The sequence below is a fragment of the Artibeus jamaicensis genome, unplaced genomic scaffold (assembly GCF_021234435.1).
Source record: "Artibeus jamaicensis isolate MK-2021 breed Jamaican fruit bat unplaced genomic scaffold, CSHL_Jam_final scaffold_3307, whole genome shotgun sequence".
Lineage (NCBI taxonomy): Eukaryota > Metazoa > Chordata > Mammalia > Chiroptera > Phyllostomidae > Artibeus > Artibeus jamaicensis.
This window is the reverse complement of record NW_026522040.1, coordinates 8,234,353-8,259,800: the sequence shown is the minus strand read 5'-3', so window position 1 is coordinate 8,259,800 and position 25,448 is coordinate 8,234,353. Positions and strand designations below refer to the sequence as shown.

The window sequence follows — 25,448 nt, the reverse complement described above, 5'->3', positions numbered from 1 at the left end:
GAGAAATGGGAATAAATGAACACTTTTGAGTTTACCAATAAAAGCTTGTTTTTAAAATTACACAATAATAAACGACTTCTAAAGAATGGTTTCATCTTGTTTTCCACAAAAGTATTTCTTTTAAAAATGTGTGATAATCAAACCACAACATTTAACCTACTCAGCACTCAAGCTACTGCTTTAGAAGTTAAATCCAAAACTAATTTAATACTAATTAAATATATTAATTGCCTTAACACAGGGACACAGGTACTGAAGGTAAACTTTTAAAATATAGAGACTTGAAAAAGCAAGTATAGGGAGCTACTCCTTATTTTACATTGCATTTTTAAAATCTATATTTGTTCCAAAACCTTCTAAAAGAGTAGAATTTTTTTCTTTCTTCCCAATAGGGATTTTACTTTTTTTGCAACGCACAACCACACAAACACATACACACACACAAAGGGAAAAAAACAAAAAAATTCCTATTTAATAATATTAACCTATATTGAAATGATCATCAAAAAGTTTATTTAAACAAAAAGGGAAATTAAGTTTAAGAGGATTTGGGACCTAAGTAATCATTTTTTTTTTCATAGATCAAACTTAAAAATAGTACATACTCCCAAGGAGGAAAAAGAAATTTCAAACTTATCAAGCTTCCCCCTTTATCTAGAAGCACTATATTAAATGTAAATAATAAATACTAGTCATCCTAAATTTAATTTAGGGATTTTTTTTCTGAGTACAGCACTTTATTTAGCCGTCACAGATTAACTTTTACAATAGTTACAATGCCTCAAAAGACTTTTTTCCTATAATTATTGCCTTCACAAATTCATTCTAATATATTTAATTTTCCTACAATGCATCAATTAGTAGACTAAGTCACTGAATCAAATTAAACCTGTGCAAAGTTAGTTAAACAGAAGATGTCTATTGTAAACATAAGCCAATATAAATGTGTATTTTACAACAGAGAGGAAAGAACTGACCCTGTGCCATCTACCTATAACTATATTGCATTGTCCTATGGAAGATAAATTCTGGAGTTAACTTTTGTTCCCAAGCCACTGGAAAAAAGGTCACTGAAGAGGAAATGCAATATGCGCATTACTCTTGCAGCTCCCACTGCCATGAGATATATGGAAGCAAACGTGTTAAAATGGAACCAGCTATAAATTATGGTCAAATGATTTTTTTAGTTCGATGGGGGGGGAAAAGCAAAACTCTGTTAACTGTTCCTCACCAGACAAGAGCCTTAGATCTTGTACTTCGGCCTTTGGTTTTGTTTCCTTCAGGTGAATTGGAAGCATTTGCCTTATGAGTTTTCTTATGATGTTCAAGATAAGTCTTTTTGGCAAATGCCTTTCCACATTTATTGCATCTGTGAAGAGAAAAGTTTTTTGTGACTTTTACTTCAATACCAACGTCAGCTACTTCATACTTTTTACTAGGAGAGTTAGAAGTGCCATCATGTTTTGAATCGCTATGTTTTGCTTCGTCCCTCGAAGGGCCTCTTTTTGCCACTTTATTTAGAACAAAATCAATGGGCTTTTTTATAGCTCTGATCTCCAAACTGGCTGTTATTTTCCCAAGATAACGGGATGACTTTTTATGAACCACAGTTATATGTCGTATCACATCACGCTTTCGACGAGTTTCGTAAGTGCAAAGAGGACACTTGTAGAATTTAACATAAATGTTATTCCCATCTGTGTGCAACTCAATGTGTTTAGTCAAGTTCTGTTTAGAAGTAAACTGACGTTTACAAAGTTTACAGTAAAGTTGCTTAAAGTCAAAGCCAGCTGAAAGTTTTGGTTTCCTGGTTTTTTGCTGGCCACCTGCAGCAGACGGACTGGTTGATTTAGGGCTTTCAGAGTCTTGTTTAACTTTATTTTTCTGTGCTGCCGGTGTGTTCTTTTTTTCATTTGAATGATTTGTTCCCTTTAATTCATTCTGTGGAGAATGGGTAATGGAAGGGGGTGAAGATTCTACAGAATCTGCTGGTTCAACTTTAACTTTTATTTCTGAACTGTTGGCAGTATTATTAGGGCCTTTCTCTCTTTTAGAGTTTGTTGCAGAAAGAGTTATCTTGTGGACAATTTGCATATGTCTTTTAAGCATTATTTGTGAACTATATTTCCTCTTGCAAAGGAGGCATTTGCATGCAGTTAAATTGTATTCAGCCTTTGAAGACGACTTTTGTTTTCGAGTCTTAAAAGATTTTTTAGGAGAAACAGAATCCAGAAACAAAGGTTGCCCAGGCTTTGTTGCTATATCAGGAGTAATTGAATCCCTCCTTAGTCCTCTATGAACTTCATCAAAATGCCTCCTTACATTCGCTTTTGTAGCAAATGATTTACAACACACTGGACAACTCCTACTTAATGGAACCAGAACATTCTTATTACGTCCTTTAGAGGATTGGTTTGGATTTTTTCGTGTTTCAATGTACTTTTTTAGTTCTTCCATCTTTTTCTTGTGTACTTTTCGAATGTGACGACGAACACCTCGTCTGGAATTAAATTCTTTTCTACAAAGACAACATATCAACTGGTGACCAAAGTCAGAATTATCAGAAGTTTCTAAGTCAGCTTGTGATTCCTGAGGTTGTTCATCAGATGTAGGTGCAACTTCATCTGCAATGATCTCAACAGGAGGGGGCTCTACAGTTTCCATCTCTGTAACTGGAACTGGAACTGTTTTAGAGTGTTCAGTGCTAGTTTCCTGTATTTGAACTTCGGTTTGTTCAGGAATACTGCTTGACTCTGTGACTTCAGTAGGATTATCAGTCCTTGAAATATACTGAAACACTGCATTCTGATTAGTTTCTATGGGTTCTAGCTTAATAATATATTCTCGCTTGTCCACACTTGGATATATGGCTTCTAGAAGATCATTTATGGCTTGGCTTTGTTTATCATTTACATCAGGAAGGTCTGTTAGGGGAAAAAAACCAACATTTTAACATGAAACATTAGCTTTTCTAATTTTTAATATGTTACAAATGTTGATCTTAAAATATATTTCTGGTTAATGTTTATTTTTATAACAGCATTATCTCTTTCCTATATTTTATGAAAATAAAAACTAGTATTAAACTAAAATTTGCTTTAATGCAAAACCTCAACATAATACTAGTACATAAATGTTAAGGACTAGACGCAACTGAAGAGTCACTCCACTTCTAAGTGCCCTTACTATAAAATACATAAGCACAAGGGTGTCCTAACAATGAACTAATATTTCATATTTTCATTCTAAAATTTTAGGCAACCAAAGGCAAATCTAAGTTCTCATAACCCAAGATGGATAAAATATCCTGAAGAATTTTACTATATATAAAAATAATTTTTAAAGAACACATAACAGCATTCCTATTAAATAACCTTATCCATAATAAATTTCCTACTCTAATTATATGAAGACATACTTATGAAAATAAAAAAGAAACTTTATAGGAAAACATAAACATGAATGACATGATATATACAACTATTTGCTAAACTTAGTCCCTTTATGTATCTCCTTAACATGACACAATTCTATTAAAACAAATGATTAAAAACTATACATTTATTCCAAATATAAGAGCTACTTTTATTTACTTGTATAATAATTATACCTTCTGTAGGCAACTAAATATTTGTATTGTAACAATTCTCTAATACTAGTTATGTTTTCACATACAACTCTAAATTTACCTATTATTTATTAAATACAGCATCAAATTTTCTATTTAGAAATAAACAGAGGATTTATTATAGCTCTTCTCATCTACTTCCTTTTTAAAATGAGTGAAGTTTCTATAAGGATAACACTTACACAAAAGTATTTCTAGAATGAGTATTGCCAAGAAGAAAGCACATTAATCCAGCAAATCCATTTATCTATTTCCCTCTATAAGCCAACTTTATACTAAAAAATAACAAATAACTACCTGAAAATTAACTTAATTTCTAATGGTCCTTTAACTAAAAAGCTAGATTTAAAACTAATCTTCATTGCTCTGACCAGGTGTCTCAGTTGGTTAGGACGTCATCCATACACCAGAAGGTTGCAGGTTCAATTCCCAGTTAGGGAACATACCTAGGTTGTGGGTTCGATACCCAATTGGAACGCCTATGGGAGGACACCAATTGATCTTTCTCACATTGGTGTTTCTTTCTCTCTCTCTCCTCTCCCTCTCCTCCCTCCCCCTAAAATCAATGGAAATATCCTCAGGTAAGGATTTTTTAAAAAAAAACTAATCCTTATGGACTGCCTTTTCATTACATCCCAATGATAAAAAAAAGTATAGTAGACCTAACAGCAGTATCCAAACAAATTCATGTATGTCCTATCACACGCCTTAAATCAGCTTCAGGCTAATACTTGAAGTTTGCATTTTATTCCCATCCCAAAAAGGTTAAGTTGAAAAAAAATGCACAAAATCCACAATGCAAAATAGTATCAGACTAGTAGAATAAAGTCTATATTTTTTAAGTCCACAAAGAGTTAAATCTAAAAAAAATAAAAGTTATTATTTATTAAAATATTTCAAGGAATTTACATTAGTTCTTTAAAGGAAGAAAATAACACCATTATATATACTGCAACTTAATCATACACAGGCAATACACTGAATTCAACAAACAAATTGTTCCACAAAGACTGAGCCTACTATCTGCCTTCATCACCTAAAGCTAGTTCAGATCTCAAGTTAACCCACAGTACAATCTAACTTCTGATAAAATGACTAAAGAAATTTCACTGAAAACAAATTGACCTTCAAATCAAGACTCAGAAAACACTAGAAAGATTAATAAATATTTAATGCTCTCTACCAGTCCCAAGAAATCAACTCATTTACTCAAGAGTAATCTAAGTAAACAATCAGTCATCTCCGGTAACAAGTTGTTAAAGAAGTAAAAAGGAAAAATACCAATAGCCCCCTTCAAGAATTAATATTTTAACTTACAAAAATCCTGAATATAAAGTATATGACCCATATGAACATTCAAAAACAATATTCAATATTTTAATACAAATAAATACTCATAAATCTAGCCCCTTATATATCTTCCAGCCCCTTATATATCTTGAGGAAAATCCAAGTAAAAAACACAGGTATGAAAGTACATATCTAAAAAAATGAATATAGCCCTGACTAGCATGGCCCAGTGGACTAGGTTTTCAACCCACAAACCAAAAGGTCACTCACTGGTTCAAATCACAGTCAGGGCACATGCCTGGTCCACAGTTGTGGGCGTGCAACAGGCAACCAATCAGTGTCTCTCTTGTATATCAATGTTTCCCTCTCTTTCTCCCTCCCTTCCCCTCTCTCTAAATAAAATCATTATTTATTTTTAGAGACAGGGGAAGGGAGGGAGAAAGAGAGGGAGAGAAACATCAATGTGCGGTTGCTTCTTGTGCTCCCTGCACCGGGGAACCTGGCCCACAACCCAGGCATGTGCCCTGACTGGGAATTGAACCAGTGACCAACTGCTTCACAGTCCAGCGCTCAATCCACTGAACCACACCAGCCAGAGCTAAAAATAAATAAAATATTTTTGAAACAAAAAAATAAACAAATAAATTGAATATAACATTGAGTATTTAATTTTACTCTCTATCATTAAGTTATCTATAATTAGATATCCATAACTTAACATACACATACGGTTGTAATATAAGAATACTTAACATAAAATGCATAACTGAATACTTGGATTAAAACTTACTGTCATCCATCTGGAGACTTGGTGGGCAGTAAAATTTTTTGTGGGTAATTAAATTTGGTAATCCTCTGAAGAGACTTCGGCATAATTTACATTCAAAAATGGTGTCCACATCTTTTAATAAAATATGTTTAAGCTGTTTCGTTCCTGAGAGGGAAAAAAAAAAGAAAACTTAACACAAAAGTAACTTTAATATGGACTTTTAAACTGAACAACACTGTTGAAAATCCAAAAGTGCAGTTTTACTCTTTAAAAACAAAACAGATAGGCATTTCTGTCACTACCACAGTGTATTATCCATAACAAAGTTACAATCTATGTTCTAAGCAAAAATCCTTCTATCATTTGGATATTAGGAAGCTAAAACTGGTGTTTCTGTCCTAATCCAGTAGCCAATCAAGTCTTGGGACATCCCAACACTGACCTCAACATGTTTGATCATAACAAAGACCTAGGAATAAAGGTGTATGTGATCCCTCTAGAGATTCTGATTCTACAGATGTGCAGTGGAACTGAAAAAATTAAACGTCTCCATCCCCTCCCACTCCCTGCCAAAGATTCTGCCTGGTTCTTCCAGCTCGCTTCTACATTAAAAAGTGAACATAAGAATTTTATAACACATTTCCCCTGATTCCTCAAAGAAATTCAAAATTATGTCACCAGACTGGGACTTTTATTTTTAAGTTTAGATCAAATTACTTCAGGTTCTGGGCCAACATAGGATTATGGCCATTTACTGTGACAGTGAATCTTGTCCATAATTTTGAATTTTGCTTAGGTCTCTTGATACTACTACTATAAATTTACTCAAAACCTTTCTTCCTCAAAAACTTACCTCAAATGCAATTAATTAAATATTGACATAATTACTAGTTTAAAGCCTGTCTTCTCCACTAGGATTAAAAACTCCAAAGCAGCCAAGTCTGTCTTATTTATAACTATAAATGTTCAGCTCTAATAGTGCTCAATAAATTTCTGTTGAAGAAATTCCAGTGATCTAGGAAATCTAAACACTGTGACAAAAGATCAAAGGCAGAGAAAAAAAATAAATGGCAATAAGCATCTGATCTTTAAAATAAGAACACCCACCAGGAATAAAACACAAATGGAAGGTCTTTTGTCACTACTTCCTACAGGTCTTTGCCACAGGTAAATTGACAAAACTGACCAGCAATGCTTTACTAATTAATGAATTTTCTCAAATAAAAGAACATGATAATATTGATTTAAATTAAAACAAGTATCCTGAAAAAAAAAAAACCTTTAAGACTATCTAGCTGTAAAGTGTTCTGTCATTCAACAAGCATTTGACTACTTAAGCTCTGGAACTACTGAAAAGTAATACTATTTTACTAATATAATTAATACTGAAGGATCCATAAAAGTTAAATACTTCTGATTCCATATTTAATAATCTGCTCATATTTAATTTTTATGAAATTTTAATTTTTATTTTAATTTAATTTTAAATTACATCACTTTGTAATTTAATCTTATTTTGAAAACAGACCAACCTTTAAAATTCTACTGCAAAAAGACTACCAGGTTATCGGAACTTTACTATTTCTTAAGAGATTCCGATTCTGATAGTTGTGTGACCTTAAAGAGCTGTATAATCTTTGCATTTTGATATATCCATCTATTAAAATGAACAAACCAAACGTATTCATAAAACATAAATTTAAAAAGATTCCGAAGATAGCTTGGGTATTAATTATTCTTTATAAAAAAAGTATATTCACATATAAACTACATACATACATACAGACATATATATGTGTGTAGTCCATTTCACACACATGCTGCTGTATTTAGAGTTCAGAGTTATAAACTCCTAAGTGAATGACAAACTATGAGAGGTAGATTAATAAAAAAATATTTAGATAAACCTCTCTAACTGATCTAAAGAGTTCTGAGGAAGTACAGCTGAGTGGAAGTATACTAGTAGGAAGAAAATAGCAAATTTTTACACACTTTAATTCTAAATTAAACCTGCAACACCTAAAGATTCAACTCTGCCTTTAAAGAGTCAATAAGGACTAAAGACAGACAAAGAAAATAACACCTGAACTAGTTTAAGAACTCAACTGAAGAGTTAGATAAGCAGTTAGAATAAGGTTATACATTTTTTTAAAGTTACTCATAAAAATATAAAACTGCATCCCTAAATCAGACACATAATTTTGTCTACCAGGTTCTCCCAATCAACCATTAAAAAAGACACAGTATCAATTTCTTATATATTCCTAGTTAGAGTTATATTCAGTAGAGTTCCCAATAAGCATCCAAAAATAGGTATTTGGCTCTCAACTTGACTAATCAATCACAAAGCTCCCCTACCCACACCCCACCTACACACACATACAAATACACACACAATAAAAACAGCTGTGTTGATCCAGGTATCCAAGTGTCTTTCAGGTCCACAGACTCACCAAATTCTCTACCACACTTTTCAGGCTTTCACCTAAGTTTTTTTCTCTCTTCTTGCAACATTCTCCCTATTCCCTGGTCTGGCTCACCTGCAGTAATCCTTCCGATCTCAGGTTATAGATCACATTCTCCAGGGGACCTCTCTGACCCCTCCTGGGTTTTTTTGTTAAAATTCTTCACCTATATTCCTATAACACCCTATACTTCTACACTATATTATCCCACTATCTTGTAATTAATTACTTTTCTGTATCCCCATTAACCTGGAAGTTCTAAAAGGATAGATAAGATATCCTTAATGCTCACCATTTCACCATTTTATTTCCAGCCCTCAGGACCATGCCTGATTAACATTTTTTTTAATGATGTATTAAAGAGCTTTCTCTATGTGTTAAAAAAAAAACTTTCTCTATAAAAACAAGATTTTTCTAGCTTATGTAGTGTTCATGGGCAAATCAAAAAAGAGACCTCAAAGATTTTCTAACTCCACATTTTACCAATGAGAAAAATAGTTGTATTTTTTAATTCTATGAATGCAGACAATAAAAATTTTCCCAAAGTTAGTTTCAGTAGCCATTTAAGGTTTGGGGTTTTTTCTTTATACCTTTATTCTAATCAGTTACCATTTCCTAATTGCTTTGCTAACAATTAGATACAGTCAACCAACTGTGCCTCTATCAATAGTTAAAACTTCCTATCACCTGACACAACAGACGTGGTCATTTTGACAGCAACATAAAGTTCTTCCACAATCCTTGACTTGGGGAAAGAGAAAGGGAGGCTGCCTTGCTCCTAATTATTCCTTTTCCTCTCTCTTTTGTACCTTAAATTATGTTAGCGGTCGCTACTTATACAGATCATCAATTAGTATTTTTCAAAAAAACAGCCCTCCAAGGTTTTTGATGCCTAGAAATTAACTAGTGGATATTTCAGATTCTTACAAAATAGATGTGTAATAAAAACTAGATAAATTTGCCCTGGCTGGTGTAGCTCAGTGGATTGAGTGCGGGCCTGTGGACCAAAGGATCGCGGTTCGATTCCCGGTCAGGGCACATGCCTGGGTTGCAGGCCAGTTCCCCGCAGTGGACACAGAAGAGGCAACCACACATTGATATTCTCTCCTTCTCTCCTTCCCTTCCCTTCTAAACATAAATAAATAAAATCTTTTTAAAAAAACTAGATAAATTTCATATGAATTTCATATCTATTCATATTAAATAGCACAAGGGTTTACCTTTTGCTATTCCTTAATGCCAAATACATTGTATATACTGACAAACATATTTAAAGGATTTTTTCCAAAAGAAAAAGTTTTACATTAGGTTGGTTAAGAGTCACTTCACATGACATAATATTAATTTAGGCTCTTCTGTGATAAAGATAAGCTTTCATTTTTTTTCTTAATATACTGATTTGTTGGTCAATGACCATTTTAAGTCATGGCAGTCACCATTTAAAATGTATACTGCTTGCTTTGCTGTTGACTCACACATGAGCCATGTTCGCAATCATCACCCCAACATTGCAAGACAATCTGTAACTCCTGTCAAATCTCCTGAGTTGTAAGACAAGTATGAAAGAAATTGCTAACTAATCATCCCTTAACATAAGCACTTAAACATAAAAAGTAGGAAAACTTAAGAAAATTAAAATTGTTATCTTAAAACCACCACCTAAAGGGGTTGATTAAAACACACACACACACACACGCACACACACCAAACTAATCATGGAACAATGCCACATACTACAAGAAATTTATAAGTAAAATAAAATTATTTTAGTGGCTACTCCATAAATGTTTTAGTTTGGTTTAACAAGTATTTATTGAACACCTATTAAACACCAGGTACTCTTATTCACTGGAGATATGAAGTGTACAATCTGTGCCCTTGAGAAATTCCCAGACTAATAAAAATGGCCATTCTTCTAACAATATATAGCCCCAAATAACATGCTTTGAAGATTAATTAAATCACTGATAAATCAAACAAGTAAATTTACATTTTCCTTATTTACCAAAAGTGTCTAGTCTTTAAAATAGCTAGATTTTGCCTTGGTTGGTGTGGCTCAGTTGGTCGGGGCATCATCCCATACATAAAAAGATTGCAGGCTCACTTCCTGGTCGGGGCACATACCTAAGTTGCAGGTTCAACCCCTAATCAAGGAACCTGTAAGAGGCAACCAACTGATGTTTCTCTGTCACTGTGATGTTTCTTTCTTTGTCTTTCTCTCCCTCTCTCTCTTTCTGTCACTCTAGCTCCCCCCTCCTGTCTTTCCTAAAAGCAATGAAAAATTAAATATATAAAATTAAATGTCCTAGAACTGTTACATAACCACCAAAAAAATGGCACTCCTTTATGTATCTCTGATAAATCATAATTCTATCCTGTCTTTAATACAGTCAAGACTGAAGGATCAGGACCCAGTTACAGCTTATATTAACTGACATTAATGTTGTTTTAAGCAGTATAAACAAACAAACAAAAAATTTCTGAGAAGTTAAATGACCAAACCTAAATTTAGGAAAATGATGACAACAGCAAACATCACACAAACCTAATTCTCATTTTCACTATAATTTATTCCTCCTTAAAATTCAAAAAAGATGTTCCTTGCACACAGTTGTGTATTCTACAGGCATAATCTTTTTTCTATACTATTATATATTATCTCTTTTTACTATTATATTTCAAGAATTTTTTAAATGTCAACTTCATATTAAAGACCAATTTTAAATACCAGAAAAAACGATTATCCTCTCCCCCCCCATCTTTCTGTTTCTCTAACCTTAGGACAATCCATAGCTCCTTTGCCTCTACCAAGACTAAGAAAGGATATTAAGCTCAATTAAATCCATTTTAATAATGTCTCATGAAAGCATACTTTTTATTATTTAAAATTTTGTTTCCATTTGAAAAGAAACATCAGGAAGGAAGGAAGCTAAAATAAAAGTGTTAATAAAAAAAAGGGAAATTTGAAGACAGTGAATCAGAGAAGTGATCTAGAAGGACTACCACAGCCAAGGCAAGGCTCCAGCAAAAGGAAGGCAGAAAGGCAGTACCAGAAGTCAAGAATTCGGAGCAAACGACGTCTCAAGTCACCCACCTGTCAGGAATTTCAGGGTAGAACCTGCAAGTCAGGGCAAAACAGGCAGTTTTCTTAAAAAATAAAAAGAGAGAGAGACATCTACAGATGTCAAATAACAGTGGACTGTACTGTTAATAAAGCAAATATGCATATGCGTAACAGTTAGCAGACTCTTCCACCATTTGTATTAGGAAAAAATTAGGGAAGTATGGTTGTATATATGAAAGGGTTAGTGGTTGCCTGAAAAAAAATTTTGTATATCTATTTGTATTACCTTATTTTTTAAACCCATAAGCAAATATCACTTAATCTAAAAAAGCTAAATCTATTCAAATTAATTTATAAGTCAAGCAGACAAAAATAAAGAGCTATCAAAAGTAAAGAAGAATTTGTAATTTAAAGCCAGAAAAACAGGCCAAAGCAAAAGCTGAAGTGTGAGGCAAAGAGAATGGGTCAAAACTGGTCATGCAGTCAGTATAGCACACACAAAAGTTGGTGGATCAAAAAGTGAGTCAACTCCTTCCCCAGCCTTTTATAAATTTCCAGCTTGGGTAGGAATTAATACCAGGTCACACACACCCCAGTGTAGGCAGGAAAACGTGAGTCACTTAACACTGTGGCTAAAGACAATTATCTGAGCTTGAAGATAAGGTAAATATCCTAACATGACTACTGCCCGACCTGACTTAGCCTCTGAAGGGTTAACAAGAGCAAAAGCATAGACTTCTACCTTTAAATATCTGTCAGATATATAACATCAGCAGGATAGTTCTTTAAATGCAATGTGTGTGACCTAGCTGTATTGGAAAAAAGCCTAGATACAGGTGAGTTATTGAAGGCAGGCTTGGGAGTACAGTAGACTGGGAGTAACCTGCAGAATGGGAAGAGATTTCAGTCCCTCCAAACCTCCATCTCATCCTCCCAAAACTGCAGTCAGCCACAACTTGAACACCTCAGAGCTACAGAAGGGCTACCTTGGTAGACTTTAGATTATCCAAATATGTAAGAGATTACTATCTTGAAGAGATTAAAATTGCTTAGCTATAAGACACATTAATGAAGTAAAACAATTCCTTTTTAAATACAAAATTAGTTTCTTTATACTAGTCACTATATTTCTAAATCACTAGTAATTTAAATTATTGGGTACTTAAAGAATTAAAATTATAGTACTTTCGGAATTTGCCTAAACAAAAAGGCAAATTTGCTGGATGGAGACATTTTTAAAAACAACATACTACAAATTTCACACTCCCTCTTCCTCAGCTTATATAGTAAAGAAATGGTGAATACAGAAAACAGATATGACCACAGCATAAGAAACAATTTCACTTTAATGTATTCATCTTTCAAAGTTAAAAAATATAGATTTTGAGGATAGATTCTTATTGAAGAGGTATTTTTTACAAAACAAAGCATTTATGAATGAACCAATTCTAACTTTTCAATCAAATAACACTATGAAGGAGTAGAAAATAACCTTATTAATTCTATATTATGAGTTTCTAAAAAGTAAGGATATTACTAAATGGGAGAAGCTAGTACCTTCATTTCCAGGATGTAAGAATGAACAAGAATAAATTTTATCTCTGTACTAAAATTAGATAATAGAAACTCACTGCAAATAGAAACTAACCATTCTTCTGTTATGCCAGAAATGTATTTAAATACAGTCCCTACCAACTAAAATTTTAACTGTATTTACCATAGGAGAATTTGACCTATCAATTATTACTGTTAATCACAAGCGATTATCATAAGTAAAAAAACACCCTTAAACAGGTTATACCACCAAACAATCTAAGCATAGGCATACAGTATATACTCAACACTTAATTAAATAGACATAAAAGCAATGCCATGAGGACTACAGATGGAAAGTTGAAGAAATGATCTTGGAGAGTCAAAAACAAAATCCTTTTTATTAAGGTTAAGAAATAATTTATTTCTTGGCATCCTAAACTAAACCAAATATATACTTTTTTCCAAATATATCTTAATCATTTCATTAAGATAAATAAAATAACAAAAGATATTCTAACCCTTTAAATGACTATCAGTTAGATACCCATCTGTCATGTGTGTTTGCTTGTTCCCATTTGTCTCAATAGTTTTCAATGTCAGAGAAGCTGAATCCACTTGAGATGGACAAGTGGATCTTAAGAGTCACAGTAACTTAAGATCTTACTGATAATTCGGAAGGAGTTCTAACAGTTCTCACTAACTTACATGTAGTAAGCAACATCTACTTTAAAGCACTGGATTACAACAGCACAAATACACTTATATACCTAATTATAATAATAATCTAATGGAAAGAAAAACTAAACAAATGTATCTGAAAATATCAGGCTGCAGTAAGTCTTTTTTTCTATCTTATGCTCTATTATGGATATTCAAACTCCATAAACTCTAGAGTTAGGCAGAAGAAGGTGAGTTACATAAATAATAAAGTAATTAACCTAGAACAAGTGACATCTTAGACAGTCTGAGTAAATAATTCACTCTTTCAAAACTTATAAAGACCCCGTATAATATACTACTGCCCTATGAAAGTTTATAAAGAACATGTCAAAAATAACAATGAATCTTTCAGAGGAAGAGGTACTTTATCTATAGATATATACCACTTAATACATTTCTTTAAACAAGTTTATTTTTAAATCAATATATAATATATAGTATGGAAAAAGAATCTCTAGATTACATCACTACTGATTCATTCACTTTTTAAAAATATGACATTAAAAATATTCTACTGAAACAGTGTATACATTTTCATTTTTTTTAGATTACTTCTAAGGATTTCTAGGTAGTTTTTAACTACTATGTGAAGAATAAAAAATACATCCTAAAACATTCATACCTGATCGAAAGCACTCAATTATTTGTTGAATACCAGATTTGGATGTCTGTAGTGGTTGCTGTAACAAAGGAGCATCTCCAGGTTCCAGGATATAAACTACATGAAAGACAAACACCCACCCCAATCCCCACAAAAAAAGGGTTATTTATTTAAATCATTTACTACTGAAGTAAAACAATAGTTGCTACAATCATGTAAATGACAATCACACTTATATATATTTCACCATCATCTTTGTAAGGCAAAATAAAATAAGAAAAAAATAACCAAAACAACTGTCAATTCAATAAAAAGGATAAAAATCAAATTAGTCTCAATTCAAGGCTAAAATAATGCTACTTAAAGCTAATTAGTTTAAATGCAAAGATCTTCCTATCCTGGTATTATTTAATAAATATTCATCATGGTTGCCTTTTTATTCCCCTTGAAGAGGGACCACTATATTTAACCAAAATTCTAGGGCAATGATGGCCTAACTGCACTTCATAAGCCATTCCAAAACCTCCCCTCTGGACAATCTAATACAGCTCTCTGGGCAATTGGGAAAGCAAAACCTAAAAACCACTGCCGAAAGAACTTGGTTGAGTGAACAAGGAAGGACAGATGCACAAGAGTGTTCACTGCAGCACTGTAAATAATTGAGAAAAATTTCCAACAATTTAAGAGTCTCAAAAGGAACAAAAATAAATAAACTATTAACCATTTGTACAGCGGAATCTCAGATGGCTGTTAGAAAGCATGAGCTAGATCTATGTGTACTGACAACAAAGGACATCAATAGATTGTTAAGCAACAAAAACAGGTTATAGAATATGATCTCATTTATATTAATATATATTTCAAAAGATCCACAAAGAAATAAATTTAATGTATAAAGTAAGTGTATGTATAAACACAAAAAGTCTTCTGGGTTACAAACAAAACTTAACAAAAGTTCTATTAAGGTGGTATTTATGGGGGCAATTTTTACTTTCTGCCTCACAGTTCACCAGTACTTCAGAACCTGGGCTTTTAGAAGTGTGCATTTGAGAAAGTATACATTTTCATTATAAGTAAAAATATTTCCATTTGCCCTGGTTAGTGTGGCTCAGTGGAATAAGTGGTGGCCTGCAAACCAAAAGTTACCAGTTCGATTCCCAGGGCCCATACCTGGGTTGCAGGCCAGGTCCCCAATTGGGGACATGCAAGAGGCAACCAACTGGTGTATCTCTGACACACCTGATGTTTCTCTCTCTCTTTCTCCCTCCCTCCCCTTCTCTCTAAAAGTAAATAAATAAAATCTTTAAAAATATGTATATTTCCATTTTTTAAATAGAATGTTTTATTTTCATTTACAGAGGTTAGATCATCCTGCTTTCCAAAATTTTCAGATTAGCTGTGTAAGTATGCAGTAAATTAGATTATGGTAATATGAAACAAGGTAACTGAAATGGGAACCTGAACTTTCCATCAGAAATCAAATAAAAAGAGATGGTTATGTTGGAGAAAAACTGCCCACTTTAATTACCTCTTTTTTTCAATGTTATGTTTTATTGAACTATTACCATCTTCACCCAATCTGCTCAATGTGGGGAAACAGGGAGGGTTATTTCAGTAATATGTGCTGCTACTGCTTCAGGACCTGGGCCTGGACAGCATTTAGCTAACAAGGGGGCTAAAGTCTGCTATACTATGTATATTGACACAGCCTTAGATTCTCTTTTAGGTTTGTGGCCACACAAATAGGAGGACCTGTGTCTCAGGACCAAGTCATTTCATTAAGCAAAATTTTCCTAATCTTAAGAGACACTTTAGGGGCATTTTAAATGAATTCAGAATATACACACAAATACAACTCATTTTAAGAAGAGCTAACACTGGCACTGAGGTGATTAAGACTTCAGAACCGGACTGTACTGAAATTCTCCTTCTGCCACTTACTAGATAAAACAAGTAAAAAATTAAAATCTCTGATCTTTCTTTTCTATCTCTAAAATGAGGATAATAAAAGTAGCTGAATCACAGGACTATGTGAGGATTAAATTAGCTAACAGGAAAACTGGTTAAAAACAGAGCCTGGAATATACTAACTGCTCAATAAATTTTCTACAACCACCATCATCATCACCACCAGCATCAGCATCATGTGTAAATCAATTGCTTGTCTGACACCAAAAACTGAAATCTTTTCCAAAATCTAAGAGAAGTAGAATTGAACACCTTAGAGAAACAATTACAGAAGCTCATAAACAGACTGGTGATACCATTTATATAGATTGGATGGATCTCTTTCCAGCATTTGTACTTTATTACTGATAACTGTTTATAATAAATAGTAGCAACTACAAAAGAGAAAGTGGAAGTTGTACAATGGTAAATAACTAAAAGCTTCCAAGTCTGTCTCTTTTAAGTGGCAAGAATTCTAGCAGGGAAGCATGAAAAAACAGTAATGAATAGGGAGGGAGATGAAGGAAAAAACAGCAACTTCTTACAGTCCCCTTTCCTCATTTAGGTACATGCTCCAGAAAGCTTTCAATAAATATCAACTTCCACTTCATTATGACAACATCTGATTTTAAGGATAAAGCTAAATTTTGTTACCCATTATCTTCAAACACTCTTTCAACACCAGAACATATATACCTCCTGAGATACCATTCCAAATAACCCTAAGATTACCTTATTTATGTAAGGACACATCCACTTGGTATATATATCTTTGTAGTTCCCACTTAAGAAACTAATGTTTCTTTATTTGAAAACATACTTTCAACACTAAAAAGTTTTATGTATTAATACTTCATAAACTCTCCTATCATCCATCCTATCATCCCCTCCCCAAGATCAGGTTATATAACCATTTAGGCAGGGGGAGGCATCTCCCTCCAACCAAAAACCCAAACCCTAAGAAGTTAACATCTTGCTTTACATACTTCCAGGAACACACTTCAAGAATAAAACACCTGCTTTTGTAAGAATCTTTCATATACCTTAAGACAAGCCCCTTAAAAGATCCTTCTATTTATGAGATCTGGAAGATGCTCTCAAATAAAAGCATGATGGGGCAGTTGGAGGGTGTAGAAGAAAATCATGGGAAGGGGAGAACAGACATGAAAAGAGACTCTCCATGTTTTGATAACTGATGGGAGTTATGAAATGGTTTTATCAGGTTCCTTATACCATTCTATGTACTTTTGAAAGGCTGAAAATTTCTATATCAAATAACATTTTTAAAACATAACTTCAACCCTGACCAGTGTGGCTCAGTTGGTTGGGTGTTGTCCCAGAAAAGTGAAGGGTCACTGATTAGATTCCCAGTCAGGGCACATACCTATATCGCAGGTTCAAGCCCCAGTTCAGGCATGTGTGAGGCAACCCATCAATGTTGCTCTCCCTCTCTTTCTCCCTCCCTCCCCCTCTCTCTAAAAATAGTTAAGTACAATCACTTAAAAAACGTAGCTAAAAAAGTACATACACTAAGAGGCTTATAACACTACCCTTCACTACAAACTGACCCATCCTATCAAGGCCTGCTCAAAAATACACTGCTCTCATCTAAGGAACTTATCCATTATTCATAATCCAAACCAGGACAGACCTCTCAGGAGAGCCCATTTAAAGAATTTTTCAAAAAGAAAAAAAAAAGAATTTTTCAAAAAGAAAAAAAAAAGAATTTTTCAAACATCATGTCATCTTCTATTATAATATATTCCTCTCAATCCTGGAAACATCCTCACACTCAGCACCTACCTTCCTCTGAAATAATGACAATTAACTACCCTGTAAGTTAACAAACTTCTAGCTTTCCGCTGAACTAAATGCTCAGAAAGTATTTTAATTATAACAAACAAAGCAAAGAAATACCAATTAATCTGATAATCTGCAAAATAAACTGCATGAAAAGCTTAGAGTAAAAGAAAGCTGAAATTTTTTAATTAATTCGACTTATCTAATTTTTTGTTAATTGTGGAGAAAAAAATAATCAAAAAAAGTTCCAATACGTATTTAAAAGTTCAACTCTGGAAGCATCTTTAAGAACACATTAAAGTCTCTAGAAAACTTTAATTGCCAGAATACACTAAATAAGATTTGGTCACAAATTATCTTGTTTTATTTATGTTTATCTCTTCCCACTCAAAAGTTGTACAAGGAAATGACATCTGTTTTGTTCACCACTTATATTTCCACTGCCTAGCACCTAACAGGTACTCAACAATAACCTGTCAAAGAAATGAATCAATAAACTTCTTCCTGAGTAAGATGATTTCATTAATTAGTTCAACCTGAATTAAAGTATTCTTAAAAAAACAAAAACAAAAAACCCTGGAATAAAAAAGTGCATGAGAAACACAAGTATAAAGGGCGGCATTCATAGCCCTGGTGGGGTAGCTCAGTTGGTTGGAGCATCATTCCCATATGCCAAGGCCACAGGTTGGGGCACACACAAGAGGCAACCAATGAATGCATAAATGAGTGGAACAAATCAATATGTGTGTCTGTCTCGCTCACCCCCCCCTTTAAAATTAATAAATAAAAATTGTAAAGGCATTGACAGCCTTCTACTTCAAAAGTAGCAAACTCCGCCCAACATTTGCTAAAACATAAGTGGTATATCTTCATTTCAAATACACAAAATATGCACTGTTAAGAGGGTGTTGAAAGCCAGATAGGTAAACAGACAGGTGAATAGAAACTGGATCCCATCATGAGATGACCTGTTTTATTAGCAGAGGTGAGTTATTACTGATTTTTAGCATATCGGTGGTGATAGGCTCATTGTAGAAATTTTATTCTCACATACACCAAAGTTTTCTGAAAATGGAAGTTCTTCCCTTTTACCACTGCAAATTTTTCCCACTAAGCAAAACAGCATTCTAAACACTACTGTGGTAAAACTGAGTACATTAGAGCAGTTAAAACACTCCAACAAAAAGCAAGCAAAAGTATACAAAGTCCTAATAACTCTTAGGTCAAAAATAATGATAAACACCTGCTTTTAACTAGAATAGATTAGACTTTATTTGGTTTAGAGATAGTGTGTATCCAATGATTCCCTTCTAAGTTGCACCAATTTGTGAAAAAGCACATCAAGCTTCAAAGCAGAAAAACTATCAACAGTTTACATATCCCATTTATCAAATTAAAGTTTTCTAAGTATTCTCTGAGACTACAAAAAGTAACTTTTTCACTTCATAAATTCAACTTTTAAAAGTTCGATTAAATAAAATATCTTGGAAATACTTACATATCCCAACAATTTGAATTCAACCAACTTTTTTAGCCCAAACTAAATTAATTTTTAGGCTTTAAGTGCTATTTTCTGACTTTAAAAAGGCATAAGAAACTTAATTCTTTCAAGTTTAAATAAAACAAGTTTCATGAAGGTTCATGCTACTATTCTACTATTTTTCCCCTTCTTCAGTTTTAAACATTTACAGAGCATGGGGCATACTCACTGCAAGCTGCCTTGAAACAGAAGGAAAGGGGACTGGATAACTGATCTTGCGGAAAAGATTTAAGGTGACACGTAGTACTTTTTTTAAGGGTTCAAAAAGCAGAGATCTCTTGTTTGTACAAGCATTTAGCTTCATAACCAGTTTTATGCTAAGGAAAATCATATCCTGCTTACTTAGCAATGACTTCTGGAACAGCAGGAAAAGAAAACTGGAAGGAGGGCAGAGTGGCAATGACGGAGGACAACGTAACTGGAGAAAAAAGAGGGATACCTGGTTCACAGCATCCGTGATGATGGTGGTCAGTCTGACAGTATTTGTCCCTTAAAGGCATTTTCAGTGGGCGCGACCTACTTTCCTTTCACTGTAAGTAGCTCTTCATTGCGGCTTGGCTGTTGAAAGAAGCACAAACCAGTCACTCACCCTGAACTTCCTGGGGGGACATTTTCCAGATATGTCCCCTTCACCCGCCCTCGCTGTCCCTCCACGGACTCGCTCCTTCTGGAACTGGAAAAAGGAAAACGCACGAGGGCTTCTCCAGCCCGAACTCCCGCACAGGTTCCCCGTCCTACCCGGAAACGCAGACTCCGGCGCGCAGCGCAGCGCAGGACGAAGGCCTGGCCGGCTGCGCGGGCGGCGGCCTCGCCGTCCCGGGCGAGCGCGCGCGGAGCGCGGTGGCACGGTCTGCGCCCCGGCCCGAGGGGCGACGGGGCGAGGGGCCCGGCGGCTTGGGTGGCTCAGCAGCGGCTTCCCCACGGCCGGGCCACGGTCTCCCACCTCGCACGTGTGTTGGGGTCTCCTAGGCGCAACCCCGGTCCCCACAACCAAGTGCGCCCAACTTACTTAACTCCGAGGGCGGGCCGGCGGGCTGGCGGAAGGAAGGCCGGGCGGCCTCGGGGACAGCCTGGAGCGGGAGGCGGCTTCGGACCCCACCTGAAGCGGCCTCCGCGGACCACGCGAAGGGAACTGGGGTTCGGGCCGACGCGCTCCCAAAGAGTCCCCACCGGCGCCGACGCGGAAGCGCCACAGCTCACCACGTCCCTCCGCGGCCCGAGGCGACGGTGGCGGAGGCTCACGGCGTCCCTCCGCGCTGTGGAGCTGGAGGGCGGGCGGCGCTCGGGCGCAGACAGTTGACAGGAGGAACCGCCCCGCAGCAGCCGCCGCCGCCACCAAAGGAGCTGGAACCGGAGCGGGCAGGACCTCAGTAGCTCCTCACCGGGGCAACGGCTGCCGCCGAAGCCCGGCTCCCCCGGCACCTCTCCACCTGCAACGGTCCCTCAGGCTTTTGGAAAGGGGCGGGGAAGAATGGGAGTCTCCCCCCACCTTGGGCCTTTTTTGGTAGTAGTTGCTGTTTCAGGAAACTTTATTAAGTCCGTCTCTCTCTTTCTCCGTCTCCCCCTCCCCGAAGAGCCTGAGCTGCCGCCACGGAGCGGGTAAGAAGGGGGAAGCAGAGACTCTCCGGCTGCGACAGTGAGCGACTGACTGACCCCGGACGGAGATGGGGCGAGGGCAGGAAGTGACAAGCTCTCCGAGTGGGTGGGGGGTAGTGTGGCCGGCACGCCCGGGAGCGCCGCGCGCATGCGCCCGGCCCGGCGCCCCCGCCTGTGGGGAGGCGAAGTGCGGTGACCGGGCGGGGGAGGGACCCGCGTCCCCGGGTTGGGTGTTCCTGGAGCCGAAACGCGGCGGGGGACGCTGATCTGCGCTTTGCTTGCGCTTACTCCCGCGGGTAGTTGGAGAGCAGAAGCCCTGTGTTGCGCGCACGGAGAGGACTGCGACCCCGGCGCGGCTTTCGCGCCCCTGAGACGGGCTGCTCGGCAACCAAACTGTTGCTATGGCTTTTCTCCTTTGAGTGGAACTGAAACTGAGGGAGTGTTGGGAAGGATCGGGAAAGAACTGTTGGGAGAGGCTTAGCAAACGTGTGCGCCGTGAAGAGGTGCTGATTCCGAAAAGGAAGTCGGCGCGTTTATAAATGGTAAACGTCGATCTTTTTCCCCCAGTAATTTGCATAGTGTGCCTCTCAGGGGTTTTCATCTGGTCCTTCTTTGGAGGAAAACAATTTAATGGTGGAAGATCGGTATTGATTCTAGCAGCGCTTCGTTTTGGAACCTGAAAGTGAAGTTGGGTCACGTGTGCTGTACGCATTCTTCCCACCTCTTCGGCGCCGGCATCATGCTTAGAAAATCCCCGAAGATCTGAGATCTCTTGTGGTCTGTCAAGTTCAGCAAGCAACCTCCTCTACCTTCTACCCAACTGTTGGAATAGAAATCTTCAAGAAGCAAATATGTGTGTGAGGAAATTTTGAGAAAGAGTTCATTCGCTTTGTTTATCCCCCACCACTAAGATCCACTACAAACCTTTGCAGTTTTCAGGGTCCTAGAAAAGCAAAGTTGAGTAGATAGGCTCCGTGTACATTCGGAAGAGTAAACAAGGGACTAAAATCCATTGTCACAATTCAAAGGAAAGTTTGTAGTAGGCCCAGTAATTGATAAATTTGTTGTAAAAGTATTGAGTGGAGTATTTGCACACGTCTTGGTGATCGTAACATCTTGATTATGGAATGACAGGAGAAGTATAGGGAAAATTAATGTTTTACAAGGAATTCCACATATTGTGCATTCTACCCACACACACTAACCGGTCACATAGCTAATGTTTGATTATTTTTTTCTGTTCCATTGTCAAGAAGAAGCATCACACATCAAACTAAACTGTAATGAAATGCTACAGTTTATAAATCAATGTAAAATAAATTTTGGAACGTCCATATGAAGATGTTTGTTATGCAGCCAATAATCACATTTTCTATAATTGTATACAATATGTACTTAGCATTATGCTATATGCTTAAGCAAAAGAAATGAAAATAAAATGTTTCATGTGATAATGAAATTAATTATAGGTGGTATTTAGTTAACATTGGAGATCTATGATAAAATTTGAAATGAACTATTTTCTTCATTTATGGAGGGTTTTTCCTACTTTCATAAGCATCTTTATTGCAAATTTAATGTACAGTCTAACTTTCCATAAACCTGAAAAGGCATTGCTTCAGATATCGTATCAATGTCTGCTGACCAGATATGAGTAAAAATGTTTAGTTTCCTGAGAAAATGCAGTATTGTTTTTACTTTCGAAGTGGTCCTGACTAGAGGGTCCTCTAAATTGCTTGCTAATAGAATATGTTTTCAATAACCTGAAAATTAATTTAGACAAGATTGGAGTATGCATATGGTAAAACAAATATTAAATGTGAGGTCATAGAATTTTAAAGATGGAAAAGAAACCATGGAAATTATCTAGCAAATCTTACTTTATAGATGAGAGAACAAACCCAGAAAGATTAAATGATTTGCCAAAGGTCACACAGTAACAAGATCCAGTTCTAGAATCTAGATTATTCTCCTATAACATACCACTATTTGACAAGTATTGAGTAATATGTTTTAAGCTTAAATATTAACTCAATCCTTACATTTTACAGGTGGGGTAACAACAAAGCTAACTCATCGAGGTTACATCCAATACGAAGCTGATCACACACTTGAACCCCAGTAGTATGGCTCTGGAACTCATGACCTTAGCCATTGTGCATGTACTGTGGTGTCTACACTATGCTATAGCTGTTTTTAATCACATTGTATAAAAGATGAGCCAGTAGATAGTATTGGTTGTGAAAGGTATTAAAATGCTGTGTATAAGTTCATGAAGTAAAAATGAAGTTGCTAAAATTATAAGAATGTCATTGGAATTTCACAGGGCTCTAGAGTTGAAAGAGACTTTGGGCATTGTCTACAATATTGCCCCACCTGTGGAAACACTGAGCACAACTCATCCCAGAAAAAAATCATGTCTTCCCTTTTCATTGTTCACTGCAGCAACCTAGGTGACATCATTTCAGCTTTGAAAAAGATTTTGATCCATTTGTCTGGAAGTACATCCCTATGATTAACCTAAGACCTGTTTACGGTTAAAATTATTCTATCATCTTCAAGGCAAGAGAATTCTAACATACAAACATTATTGCTACATAATAAACCACCCTAGAATTTGTGCCTTAAAATCATGTTATGGGCTCTCAGTTCTACAGAGCAGTGATTTGCACTGACAGAGTTACACAAACAATATCACTTCCACCACATTTTCTTTAAGTCAAAAGACCAGCACAGATTCAAGAATTGGGGGAAACAGGTTCCCTTTCTTCATAAAAAGAGCAACATAGTCATACTTCAAAGGGATACAGGCATATAAGAATGGGAAGACAGACACTTCTCCAAGGAGGACATACAGAACATCCAGAGACACATGAAGAGATGCTCAATATCTGTTAGCTATCAGAGAGATGCAAATTAAAACCACAATGAGATACCACTTTACACCAGTCAGGATGGCTATCATAAACAAAGCAACAAACAACAAATGTTGGAGAGGTTGTGGGGAAAAGGGGTCCTTAGTTCACTGTTGGTGGGATTGCAGACTGGTACAACCATTATGGAAAACATTATGGAATTTTCTCAGAAAAATAAAAATCGACCTGCCTTTTGACCCAGCAATTCCATTGCTGGAACTATATCCTAAGAACCCTAAAATACAAATCCAAAAGAACCTATGCACCCCAATGTTCATAGCAGCACAATTTACAATAGCCAAGAGCTGGAAGTAACCTAGGTGCCCGTCAGTAAATGAATGGATCCAAAAATTGTGGTACATATACACAATGGAATTCTATGCAGCAGAGAGAAAGAAGGAGCTACTACCCTTTGCAACAACATGGATGGAACTGGAAAGCATTATGCTAAGCCAAATAAGCCAGGTGGTGAAAGACAAATACCATATGATCTCACCTTTAACAGGAAGCTAAACAACAAAACAAACAAGCAAGCAGAATAAAAACAAAGACACTGAAATAGAGAACAGGGGGACAGTGACCAGAGGGGAGAGGGAAGGGAATTTAAGGGGAAAAAAGGGGAGGGATTTGGAGGAACAAATAGGAAGGACACAGGGATGAGAACTAAGGGGGGTGGAAATGGGAGGGAGGTGGGGAGCACGGGGCGGGGAGGGGAGCTGGGATGGGAGAAACAGACAAAAAACTACTTGAAAAATAACTAAATAAAATTTTTTTAAAAAGATATGCAGGGTAGAGGGGTAGAAGGGGGGAAAGTGGAACAACTGTAATAGTATAATCAATAAAATATATTTTAAAAAAAGATTCAAATATACAAAACATAATTGTACAAAATTGTCCTTACTGCCTATTGCTAATTCAGTTTAGGCACAATACATGAGAAATAATAAATAAAAATTTTCCATAGTAAAAAAAAAAGGATGGGAAGAATTACTGCAGTGATGTATATAATTTATAATATATAATCATTTCAAAAATGCTACTAAAAGCTGATTTAAAAAAATTTTTATGATGGTACCTTTAAGAACATCAAAAAAAGGAAATACTAGTCAAGCATTCTTTAAATGGACTAAGCTCAATTTGGTGGCTTTGTGATTCCTTGATTTTTAATATTGGACTTCTTAATCTGGTTATTTTGTTGCTTTCTTTGAGCTGTTCCCATCTGTTCTAAAAAGACCCCACTAAAACAGCATAAAAACCTAACACTGAGTAGAAGCAATTATCTTTCCTATAGGATCAATATACTCTGGTCCCAGATTTTGATTATATTGTGGCATTTTATAACACAGATAACTAAATTTATAACAATGTACAAATTAAATAATGAACCAAACTAGAGGCCGGCAGTTTAGAAAGGATTATAGAAAATTGATTTAAAAGAACAAGTATTTAGCTGTTGATCTATAATCAACTATAAGAATTCTAATATTGTTTAAGAAATATAATATGAAAAAAGAAGATAATGTTTTCCCTAAAATGCTTATTTTTAGGAGGGTAGGGAATAGTTGAACATGGGTTGC

The 25,448-nt window shown here is 35.9% G+C and overlaps 1 protein-coding gene across 5 annotated transcripts in view; it reads right to left on the bottom strand.

The window, feature by feature from the left end:
* ZNF800 (zinc finger protein 800) overlaps positions 1-21,037 on the bottom strand; it is a 50,804-nt gene extending 29,767 nt beyond the window's left edge. For 2 of the 5 annotated variants that reach the window (XM_037137150.2, XM_037137153.2), the window contains exons 1-5: positions 20,370-21,037; positions 19,800-19,918; positions 14,095-14,190; positions 5,709-5,852; positions 1,232-2,924 (exon numbers count right to left, since the gene is read on the bottom strand). In XM_037137150.2, the coding sequence (XP_036993045.1) occupies positions 1,232-2,924; positions 5,709-5,852; positions 14,095-14,190; positions 19,800-19,860 (1,994 nt within the window). In that variant the 5' untranslated portion in view covers positions 19,861-19,918; positions 20,370-21,037. Of the gene's footprint in view, position 1; positions 2,925-5,708; positions 5,853-14,094; positions 14,191-19,799; positions 19,919-20,369 lie in introns of those variants that run through there. The other 3 variants (XM_053657089.1, XM_037137151.2, XM_037137152.2) reach the window with 3 other exon arrangements.
* Between the last annotated feature and the right edge of the window lie 4,411 nt (positions 21,038-25,448).